This window comes from Oncorhynchus masou, chromosome 28, assembly GCF_036934945.1.
Source record: "Oncorhynchus masou masou isolate Uvic2021 chromosome 28, UVic_Omas_1.1, whole genome shotgun sequence".
Taxonomy (NCBI): Eukaryota; Metazoa; Chordata; class Actinopteri; order Salmoniformes; family Salmonidae; genus Oncorhynchus; species Oncorhynchus masou.
The window spans coordinates 14,980,847-14,993,130 of NC_088239.1; the positions used below are offsets into that span (position 1 = coordinate 14,980,847).

The 12,284-nt window shown below is 44.1% G+C and overlaps 1 protein-coding gene across 1 annotated transcript in view; it reads right to left on the minus strand.

Moving 5' to 3' along the window:
* Positions 1-12,284, minus strand: part of LOC135517238 (uncharacterized) — a 30,183-nt gene that overhangs the window by 2,013 nt on the left and 15,886 nt on the right. Inside the window, exons 3-10 of the mRNA XM_064941358.1 lie at positions 11,283-11,324; positions 10,415-10,870; positions 10,124-10,268; positions 5,773-5,900; positions 2,199-2,378; positions 1,367-1,558; positions 507-686; positions 93-325 (exon numbers count right to left, since the gene is read on the minus strand). Coding sequence (XP_064797430.1) covers positions 93-325; positions 507-686; positions 1,367-1,558; positions 2,199-2,378; positions 5,773-5,900; positions 10,124-10,268; positions 10,415-10,870; positions 11,283-11,324 — 1,556 coding nt within the window. The remainder of the gene's footprint in view (positions 1-92; positions 326-506; positions 687-1,366; positions 1,559-2,198; positions 2,379-5,772; positions 5,901-10,123; positions 10,269-10,414; positions 10,871-11,282; positions 11,325-12,284) is intronic.

The following is a 12,284-nucleotide window of genomic DNA, read 5'->3' on the forward strand; positions in this document are numbered from 1 at the left end:
AAAAGGTTTGTGTGTTGCACAACGAGCTGTGTATATATAACACACACACGTGGGTGTTGTGAAGTTTGTAAAGTGTGTGTGTTGTGGCCTACCTGTGGTCTTTGGGAGTGTATTTGAGCAGCTCTCCCAGCTGCAGGGGGTACTTGCAGATCTTCTGGACAGGCGTGAGCAGGAAGCCGGCGATGGAGATGTCAATCATCTGCTGCAGCAGCCGGCAGGCCTCAAAGAAGTGCTTGTACCTGCCCAGCTTCATGAGGCGCTGCAGCTCCCCACACGCTGCAGGGTGGGTGTTACAGTACTCAGAGTAGATGGAAAAACCCTCACCCTAAGAGAGGGGAGAGAGGAGAGAGAGGGAAGAGAGACAGTTAAATAAAACCTTACCAAATAGGGATGTGACTGCTTTGAAATGTATAGTGAAATGTTTTGGAAAAATGCTGCATTTAGTAATACAATCTGTGTATGTGTGTGAGTGTGTGTAGAAAGGTAGAACCAACAGTAGAACGTACCTGTAAGAGGAAACAGGCTCCTATCTCACTGAGGTGAGGCTGGTCTGTGTTGTACTTCCTCTCCAGGTCTTTGAGGAACTGTCTCTGGAACTTGTAGATGTCCTCGATGTTACTGAAGATGGTCTTCAGCTGCAGCTCAGTGAACATGCCTGGGTTTTTACCACACTGACGGATATAGCCCTGGGAAAAGCATTAGATATTGTCAGATGTTTTAGTTGTAACAAGGAATAACCGTTACTATGGAGTTGCGGACAACGCAAGGTTTGTCCAGCAGGGGGAGCGCCAATGAAGCGGGTGAAAATCCAGAGCTTTAGGGAGATTGTCATTTCGGTAAATCAGTCCTCTTCTCTCCTGGACTCCTCTGTCCTCTCCTCCGTGACCCGGAAACTGATAAGTGGTCGAGAAGACACCCCTCCTCCATTTCCTACTTCGACAGATGATGCACAAGAGTGTCCTTGCGGCAAATAGCAGGGAAGTGCTACGCCCCCTTTGAATCAGGTGTTCTCAAAGCATCTTGAAATCAGGTGTTCTCCTTGCATCTATAAAATGCGTTGCACAACTAGCTAATTTGTTTTATCACTTTACACAATTATTCTGGAATTCCACCAGTTTAAACTTCATTTGCCGGATGAAGCGTGAGTAGAAAAGGAGTTTCATTTCATACAAATGCATTCGTTCACACATTTCCTCTCCTCCGCTCCTCAATTACCTTTGACCATTTTTCCAAAAAGAGGCAAGGAGAAGAGAGGAGAGCAGGAGAGAAAAACTAAGGTAAATTCTACCCTATCGGTAATGTCAGTGACTATGGAGGACACATGGGTTAGGGTCGGGTTAATGTTTCTGGTTGAGCCTCCACCCACCTCACAGATGTCCCGGAGGTGTTTGATGTAGATGCGTTCTGTGTTCATGATCTCTTTGACCACGTTGGTCCTCATCTGGTGGCGGTGCTCAGCGCTGTGTGTGTCCCGGGGGGCAGTGTGTGGGTTCTCCTGGTCCAGAGCACAACGCTCTACACTCTCCGCTCCAGAATCCTCCTCCTGGTTCACACGCACCTGTCAAATCACACACACGTTACCAGGTGAACCACAGAGTCACGCATCTGTGAATTAAACCCTATTAACCCAACCTACATCCCTATGGTAACATTAGAAACACCATGTATGGTTAACAAGCCCCTGTCCGTCGCCAACAATCCCCAACAGGGGCAATTACCAAGCGGTCACCCCCCCGTCAATTAACTGGCCTCACCATGGTTACCATAGCTTGCCTAATTAAGATGCAACTGTAAATCAACACAATTCACCAGGGAAACACCCAAAACCTCTGAACCCACACTACCCTTTCCCTTGAACACACACTACTAAGGGGCTGGGTTGCAGCCAAGACAGCTGGCAGGGTCTAGCGTAAACATCAATTACACAGAGGGCAGAATGTCTACTTAAGACAAAACATGGACACTTGTTGTATTGTCTTGCTTCCTGATCCAAGCCGATCATGTCAATGGTTTGTTCAGAAAGTTGTTTTGTTTTTGACCTCTTTTTGCCTCATGACCTGATCTGTTTGTTTCTTGTTGTTGTGAAAAAATATCAATAAAAAACACAAAGAGCTGTTAAATAATTGACTTTGACAGATTTTTTTATTTTCAATGCAACAGGGCTAGTGCACAAATGTGTTGACTCCGTGTTGTCTTACCCTGACGAAGCTGGAGGGGAACCAGGCCTCCTTGTCTGCCCCCATGCCCCACCACCAGTCCTTGTGAGGGGCCTCCAGCACCCGGATCACCTCCCCCGCCTTGAACGCCAGCTCCTGCTCCTCCATCGTCACATGGTCCCACAGGGCCTCTGCATACACAGCTTGACCCTGGCTGATCCACTGAAAGAGCGAGAGAAAAAAGGGTAAGAGAAGTGGAGGGTTACCGAGCTTATGTAATGACAGACACGCACAAATAAATACAGAATTACATGCACAGCATACTCATGTCTGACACACAGATTACGCTTGGACTTGGGACCCCAGAGCTGCGTCCAAACTCAGACCAAAACAGATCACACACACACATCAGGGATTGCAGAAACGGCATATTGTCTTGGAGACATTTATCCAATGTTCCCTCTAAGCTGCGCGCAGTAGCCCCCAGACCGCCGCACAGAAATATCAGCCCACAGAGAGAAGTACGATATTGAACTTCATTCAACGACTGATCGATCTCCCAAGGCATTCCTCCATTTTTTCTGTAAAAAAAATCAACAATTTGTATTTATTATGGAGTGGAAGTTAACACTCAAGGTTTCTCTTTACTGTGGCAATTGTGATCGAATCAACACAATATTATCCACGTTCAACGCAACAGCTTAGCTTTTGTTGTAGACAGAACGCATCGGAGTAGGATTCTATTGTATTGACACGCACTACTCAGCCTGTACTCTACACAGACCGGTGCAGCGTAACCAATCAGAGCTGCAGTAGGCCTACATGCAAATAGACCATTGCCATATATGGATCTGTACCATTTACTGGACTGGACTGTGTTTACAGCATGAGCGGTCGTGAGTAGGGCTGTGGTGGTCACAAAATTTTGTCAGACTGTGATTGTCAAGTGAATAACTGTCAGTCTCATGGTAATTGACCGTTAATTAACAAACACATTAAGCATCTCCTGGCTTCCACACATTTTAAAAAGTTGAATAAATCCATGTATTATAGACTACACCGTCACAATAAATCCATGATTTATTTTAGACAGGTCTAAAGAAGCATGATATGAAGAAAATGTAGACTATTTCAGAAGAACAGAATAGCATACTCTGAGTTGTCTTTATGTTAGGTCCTGAACTGGCTATGCCATATGGCTGTGGGCTACACTATTTCATTTAGCAGACAAGATTTGCTTATAATTATGTTGCATTACTTTATAGTATGGTGAATACAATTGAACAAAGCTAAATAAAATAAATATTTTCTCCAAACGATTGAGTGCGCACATTTGGCTATTCAGTGTTGAGCAGTTAAAGAAACAGGTATTCCTATATGCTTAATTTAGATTTATTAAATGTAACTTTAGTTGTTCTACAAACGTTGTTTTGATTTTTAATACATTGTAAGGCTGCATGATGACACTAATGATCATTTGAAAGAAAATAGCTTGAAAAGGCATGAGTTCTGTATTGTTTATGGCGCAGGCTGGACACTTCAATAGTCTCAATCACAATTTGACACGCACTTGATAACGCCTCGAATTTCACGGCGGAATCCCCTTTGTGGCCGTAATGCACCCTAAAACAAATCCATTCCTTTTACAGCCCGAAGTGCTGTGCTCTTCTCTTTTGAGTGTGCCGTGCAATCCAAAGAGTCTCTCACTCACACAGCTCTCCGTTAGCTGGTCGGGTCTTTCTTACAGGCTACAAATTAAGACAGACACGTCGGGTGACGCAACTTCTCACGTCCTTATCCAACTCTGATGTGCATATTGAAGATATTGGAAGAACTGTTCACATTTACTTTGAACAGCAAAAGCCCGAGACTATGTTAATCTACTGACCCCCATAGTACAAAAGTAGACCTGTTCTATTATGTGCGATAAATGAAGATTTAATAAAAAAAAAAATAGTCTGGGACAGTTGGGATAGAGCCCAAATTAATACAACCACTAGCATCAAAAAAACTTTTTAGATCAAAACGTTCAGCTTAAAATGTTGATAAACCATACGGCTATTTCTTCATATTATAAGCGCAGCAATGAGCACATAATGGTGGAAAATGTTCTTCCCCAAACACATATGCCTGTTAGGCTCTACACCCCTTGTAAAGCAGATTAGTGCGCATACTTTTAATTATTTATTTGGCCACTGCAGTTGTGATACAAACCTATTAAAACATATTGGCCTATGGGCTAGGCTACATAGGTGTGCAACTATGAAAAAGTCACAAAAAAGATGCATGGTTTCTTATGCTGGGAATCATTCACAAGTGATAATGTATTAGCTACCGTTCAAAAGTTTGGGGTCACTTAGAAATGTCCTTGTTTTGGAAAGAAAAGCACATTTTTTGTCCATTAAAATATCAAATTGATCAGAAATACACTGCAGACATTGTTAATGATGTAAATGACTATTGTAGCTGGAAACGGCAGATTTTTTATGGAATATCTACATAGGAGTACAGAGGCCCATTATCAGCAACCATCACTCCTGTGTTCCAATGGCACAAAGGCAGAGGCTGAGTTGCAAAGAAAAAGCCATCTCAGACTGGCAAATAAAGAGAAAAGATTAAGATGGGCAAAAGAACACAGACACTGGACAGAGGAACTCTGCCTAGAAGGCTAGCATCCCGGAGTCGCCTCACTGTTGATGTTGAGATTGGTGTTTTGTGGGTACTATAACGAGGCTGCCAGTTGAGGACTTGCAATTTGCAAATAAATTCATAAAAAAATCCTACAATGTGATTTTCTGGATTTTTTCCCCATTTTGTCTGTCATAGTTGAAGTGTACCTATGATGAAAATTACAGGCCTCTCATCTTTAAGTGGGAGAACTTGCACAATTGGTGGCTGACTAAATACTTTTTTGCCCCACTGTAGCTTTGTTTCGTCTTAAAGGGGCACTGTTGTATTTTGAGACGGGCTTGAATAAGCTAAGTAGTCAATAGGCAGAGGGTAGCACAATTGTCTGATTCTCTGTAATAATCATGCATTTTATTTTGTAGAGTGGTTTCTTGCATCAAACAACAACTCTTTCAGTCACCTCCCTGTCTGAAGGACGAGTAAATAAAGCAGGTTCCAAAAGCCTCATGGAATGTTGGCCTACATTGAACACCACATATTGGCTGCTACTGTAGGCTGAATGATAGAACAGCTATTTACATGTTAAGATATTATCCATTTTCTCCATTTTTTTTATGGCAGGCCACTCTGGTAGGCCTACATTATGATCAAATAGCCACAGTAGCCTACTTGAGCACTTAAAAACAGGTACAACCTCAGTGTTCAGAGTAAACTTGCTTCTACACCTGCATTGCTTGCTGTTTGGGGATTTAGGCTGGGTTTCTGTACAGCACTTTGTGACATCAGCTGATGTAAGAAGGGCTTTAAGTAAATTTGATTGATAAACTCGCACTGGAAGTTGCACAGAATTTTCTCAACATTCAAGTTTGCACTCAGCAGACATGAAATTTGATCAGTGCCGAATTTCTTGAAGGAACATTGGTTACATCTGATGCTGAATGCATCCTGCAATTTAACACAAAGGCAGGCAGGTAGATAAGCAGCACACCTGGCTGAGAGCAGACAGCCCCACCCCAGGCTGCAGGTACGTTGTGACATCACTGAGCTCATCGAAGCTCCCCTCCTCCTCACTCACACTGTCACCATCCACCGCTGCACAACACTCTGAGCCTCCGTCTGCAGTGGGGAGGAGAGAGTTAGTACAGTTACACACATCAGACATGCTCTCTCACACACACAAACAGCACTCACTACACCAGGGATCATCAACTATATCCAGCCGCGGGCCGATTTGTTCTTGAGTGGATGGTCGGGGGGCTGCGACAAATACAAATCATTTGTAGAAGGCAAATTGACCGCAAGAAGCCCAAACAGATATGTTTAACTAAAACATAATCATTTCAAACCTTGTTTACATTTGTATACGATCACATTTCACTATTATGCATGGGAAAAGATTTCCTATAATGAAATCAATTGGAGCTGGTTTCCTGGTGTTTTTAGTCTATGTAGAAAATAAATAAATAATAATTAAACATATGTATATATATATAAATAATTGTGGGTTTTGTTTAGAAAACTTGGGGGGGACAAAAAAAGCCCACCCGCGGGCCAGTTGGGGAACCCTGCTCTACACATTACACACTCTGGAAAGATGGTAAACACACTATTTTACACAATAACTTTCAAAGCTCTCCCAGACCTGCCAACCCTGTCCAACTGTTTAGAGTACAAGACGAGCAGCAAATTGGAGATTCATGTGCTTAGACAAACATTATGCATCACACCTAGTTCAGTTAGTCCTCTGAAAAGGTATTTAAAAAACATAAATAAAAGATTCATACTGATAAGTACAGAACATATAATATAAATATATGTTTTGTGGAATTAGCATATTGTCTGTATGTTTATTCCATTACATGTACAATATAGAATGGAGATAATTATCTATAACGTTTTTCTTAGCACATGCCCCCAAGTTTAGTCTCTATAGCAGAGGAACGCTAGTCACCTCTCAAACAGGGCCAATCACTAGGGACAGCTCACATGTATTGGCTTTTTAGACACAGTTCCTAATCAACACTAAAAGCAAAATCATTTGGAAAACATAAAAACAAATGATCACATCGACACAGACTGGCTACACAAAGCTCCAGTAGGCTACCGCAAAGAGAATCTGAACGCTGTTCAGTAGACTACCGCAAAGAGAATCTGAAGGCTGTTCAGTAGGCTACCGCAAAGAGAATCTGAAGGCTGTTCAATAGGCTACCGCAAAGAGAATCTGAACGCTGTTCAGTAGACTACCGCAAAGAGAATCTGAAGGCTGTTCAGTAGGCTACCGCAAAGAGAATCTGAAAGCTGTTCAGTAGACTACCGCAAAGAGAATCTGAAGGCTGTTCAGTAGGCTACCGCAAAGAGAATCTGAAGGCTGTTCAGTAGGCTACCGCAAAGAGAATCTGAAGGCTGTTCAGTAGGCTACCGCAAAGAGAATCTGAAGGCTGTTCAAAAGGCTACCGCAAAGAGAATCTGAAGGCTGTTCAAAAGGCTACCGCAAAGAGAATCTGAAGGCTGTTCAGTAGGCTACCGCAAAGAGAATCTGAAGGCTGTTCAGTAGGCTACCGCAAAGAGAATCTGAACGCTGTTCAATAGGCTACCGCAAAGAGAATCTGAACGCTGTTCAGTAGGCTACCGGCTACGCCAAAGAGAATCTGAACGCTGTTCAATAGGCTAGGAGAATCTAACGCTGTTCAGTAGGCTAGAGAATCTGAACGCTGTTCAGTAGGCTAAAAGAGAATCTGAAGGCTGTTCAGTAGGCTACCGCAAAGAGAATCTGAACGCTGTTCAATAGGCTACCGCAAAGAGAATCTGAACGCTGTTCAGTAGGCTACCGCAAAGAGAATCTGAAGCCTGGCCAGTAGGCTACCGCAAAGAGAATCTGAAGGCTGGCCAGTAGGCTACCGCAAAGAGAATCTGAACGCTGTTCAATAGGCTACCGCAAAGAGAATCTGAACGCTGTTCAGTAGGCTACCGCAAAGAGAATCTGAACGCTGTTCAGTAGGCTACCGCAAAGAGAATCTGAACGCTGTTCAGTAGGCTACCGCAAAGAGAATCTGAAGGCTGTTCAATAGGCTACCGCAAAGAGAATCTGAAGGCTGTTCGGTAGGCTACCGCAAAGAGAATCTGAACGCTGTTCGGTAGGCTACCGCAAAGAGAATCTGAAGGCTGTTCAGTAGGCTACCGCAAAGAGAATCTGAACGCTGTTCAATAGGCTACCGCAAAGAGAATCTGAACGCTGTTCAGTAGGCTACCGCAAAGAGAATCTGAACGCTGTTCAATAGGCTACCGCAAAGAGAATCTGAACGCTGTTCAGTAGGCTACCGCAAAGAGAATCTGAACGCTGTTCAATAGGCTACCGCAAAGAGAATCTGAAGGCTGTTCGGTAGGCTACCGCAAAGAGAATCTGAATGTTCTAGGCTACCGCAAAGAGAATCTGAAGGCTGTTCAATAGGCTACCGCAAAGAGAATCTGAACGCTGTTCAATAGGCTACCGCAAAGAGAATCTGAACGCTGTTCAGTAGGCTACCGCAAAGAGAATCTGAACGCTGTTCAATAGGCTACCGCAAAGAGAATCTGAACGCTGTTCAGTAGGCTACCGCAAAGAGAATCTGAATGCTGTTCAGTAGGCTACCGCAAAGAGAATCTGAACGCTGTTCAATAGGCTACCGCAAAGAGAATCTGAACGCTGTTCAGTAGGCTACCGCAAAGAGAATCTGAAGGCTGTTCAATAGGCTACCGCAAAGAGAATCTGAACGCTGTTCAGTAGGCTACCGCAAAGAGAATCTGAAGGCTGTTCAATAGGCTACCGCAAAGAGAATCTGAACGCTGTTCAGTAGGCTACCGCAAAGAGAATCTGAAGGCTGTTCAATAGGCTACCGCAAAGAGAATCTGAACGCTGTTCGGTAGGCTACCGCAAAGAGAATCTGAACGCTGTTCGGTAGGCTACCGCAAAGAGAATCTGAAGGCTGTTCAGTAGGCTACCGCAAAGAGAATCTGAACGCTGTTCGGTAGGCTACCGCAAAGAGAATCTGAAGGCTGTTCAATAGGCTACCGCAAAGAGAATCTGAACGCTGTTCGGTAGGCTACCGCAAAGAGAATCTGAACGCTGTTCAGTAGGCTACCGCAAAGAGAATCTGAACGCTGTTCGGTAGGCTACCGCAAAGAGAATCTGAAGGCTGTTCGCTAGAAGAGTCTGTTTCAGCCTATGTAAAGGTGTCTATTGTATTTCTTTGCGCATATATCATTTCAGATTTTCAAAATTGATAAAATCTAAAATGTAGTACAAAGGCATTTTAGAAGCACTGCCTCTAAATCTAATACAGGACACTCATTGATTCTTCATCGTGCAGTCTTCTAAACTCGACTCCATTTAATTCCAAGATGTTTATATTCATTTTTGATTACACTTTTGTAATGCTTTTTGTGACGTGGATCATAATTACTGTTAGTCTATCAGGTTGCGTTCTCCTCGTAATGTTACGTGGATCATAATTACTGTTAGTCTATCAGGTTGCGTTCTCCTCGTAACGTTACGTGGATCATAATTACTGTTAGTCTATCAGGTTGCGTTCTCCTCGTAATGTTACGTGGATCATAATTACTGTTAGTCTATCAGGTTGCGTTATCCTCGTAATGTTACGTGGATCATAATTATAGTTAGTCTATCAGGTTGCGTTCTCCTCGTAATGTTACGTGGATCATAATTACTGTTAGTCTATCAGGTTGCGTTCTCCTCGTAATGTTACGTGGAAAATACAACTAATGGGACGCAGAATGAACTGTTTTTCACACTCGCATAAATGCGAACAGTTATTTTTCGTACTTGTATTTAATTTCTTTCACTAGCAAATGCGAGTGAACTGTTGGCACATTAGAGCCCACTGAATGTCCATCTTATGTTCTCTAACGTTAGCTTGAACCAATGCGTTTACCTTTCCACAACACACAGAGTCCATGTGTTAACTTACAGCTGACAGTCCGCAAACTCAGCATCACAACAAACAGGAGGGACAGACACGAGGAAGCTACGTTGAGTAATGATGTATTCCTCTCCATGTCCATTGACACAAAACTCCGTACATGTCTGTGTGTTGCAGCTCGAGAATCGGGTTGTTAGATTTACTCAGTGGATTTATTTTTTATTAAAATGTTTAAAAAAATATATTTAAAAAAATCAGGCCCTATTCATTTCTGCGTACTTTTAACTCAGATCTCATACATTCATACATGGACAGAGTAGTTGTTACACAACATGCGTGCATGTTGGCCAATCCGGTCTCTGCTTTACGCTTCTTTAACAGACATTCTACCCCACTCTGCCTCTCATACACAAACATACTCACCACTGAGGACTCTGTGTAGTTTGCGTTGTCCAAGGCGGTCCAGTCCAATGGGGGTGCTCTGGGAGAAGGTGGAGGGGCGGAACCTGGCCGACACAGCCCTGTAGGAGGGCACTTGGTGGGATGGGACAGGGGGGCGTGACAGGGGCTAGAGCAACATGGAAAGGACAGTGTTAGGGGCCTTTGGGAACGTCCAAGGGTTTTGCACTTCAATCACAAACAGGGCATTATTTGACATACTGTGTTACACAAATCTCAGTATATCTAGCCATTGTTAAATAGTGAGGTGCTTACAGATGGCAGGCGGTCCTCTCTCTCCTCAGCGCCAGGTGAAGAGTACAGATCCACTCCTCCAATCACAGACATAGGCCGTCTTCTCCGGCACCGGAGATCTCCATTCATATTGTAGTTCTCTTGGCTGTCACTGTCCTGCGAGCCTCCATTACTTTTGAAGTCCTGACAGGGAGTTCCATTTGTAATCCTCTCCTCAGGATGTAGCTCCGCCTCCTCCTCGGGGATGGCGTACTTCCTGGCAACCAGCTGAGCGTAGTCAGAGATTGGCCGAGGCCTCGATCGCCCCGCCCTCCGTCTGGGGGTGACAGACGTGGACGTTTCCGTTGCGCCTGTTGCCATGGGTGAGGTGGGAGAATCTTGGGAACATGTTGGGGTGAGAATGGTACCGGTGGCTGAAGGAGAGGGCGCCTCTTCACCCCCTAACAGTGCCTCTCTGCCCTGTTCGTCTGATGTGTCCTGCAGGTAAGAGTAAAGGTGAAAGGTCAAATTTGATGTCCCACAATGCCTGCTCCTAATTAAACACATCCTCGTTACAGAATGTCTGTTAATCAGAAACAGAGCTTGCTGTTTAGCTGACGTGTCAATTGTGGAAAGTCCGTACAAATGTCAGTGATATGGAATATTTATTTTTGCACATTCTTCTCCCATATCACATACCCTGAATTCATGTAAAAAGTCTTATCAAATTGTATGTGTACACACAAGGAGGAGCGACAGAAGAGAATACATTTCCTCCTATTTAGGTTACTGCCCAAGAGAAATTGTTTGTAATGGTTAGTTTAACCGACCAGAGAGCTTACTAGTATACTGTACTGGTTAAGTTTAATTTGTTTGTCATTGGCATGTCAGAAGAGAGAAGTTCCTTTACCTCCAGCTCCTCCTGATCTTGGTCTGGTCTGGTCCATATGCACTGGAAAGGTACACAGTAGATCAGCACCATGGTCAAACACCAACACACTCACAGGCCTCTGTCCCGAGGTCTGGGTCTGCTTCTCCTTCTGCCTGCTTCTCTCTCTTCAACCAATGAAAATCAGCTAATTTCCCTCCATCTGATCAACTAAAATCTGCCATCATGGTTCTCAATCAAATAAACCAGTCTTCTGATTGAATATTCAGTCCTCTAACAACCCAGACAGTGTATTATTCCTGGTGTGTCGGTAGTGTTTTCCTAGATCTCTCTGTAAACTCTCCCAGGCCCAGCGTGACTAGTGGACTTTGTCCTGGTGGCCTGCCTGCCTGCCTGTTGTTGAGGGCAGAGTGGGGAAGGGAGGGGACAGCATTGCTCTTACTGATAACCAGCCAGCCACAGCACACTGGAACAGGAGCCCTGCTTGCTTATGCAACCAATCCCACCACCAATCATAAACAATACCTAATAATTAACTGTGCCTGTTCTGCTCCTTCAGATTGGCCGGCCTCTACAGCCGGCAAACACGTGACCCTGCTACGGCTGTGGCTGCTGGGAGTCACGCAATCACAGTGGTGACAAATACACTAGACCGACGCTTATGAGACACAGATAAAGTGACAGTAGATGTGACACAGGGCTGGGGCCAATCAGCTGGGCTGTAAAGCCTGATTGACAACTGACTTGATCAATCATGTTGGACAGGAACTTTGGACGAGGCATGGGCACGCAAGCGTTGGATTCTTTGGTTAGCTAGAGACACGCGCCTCCACTCACTTATCTAAATGACTTTAAGAGACCTGACATAATCAAAGATCACTTCCTAAACCACCAGATATCTCCACGACTACGTTGCATTTCACAAGACAAGGTCACTGCCAGAAGATCGAATTATTACGATAAAGGCCTTACAACGGATCATTCTGCTCCAATTGATAAGGATGAGACTGTCTGCCTTCACCC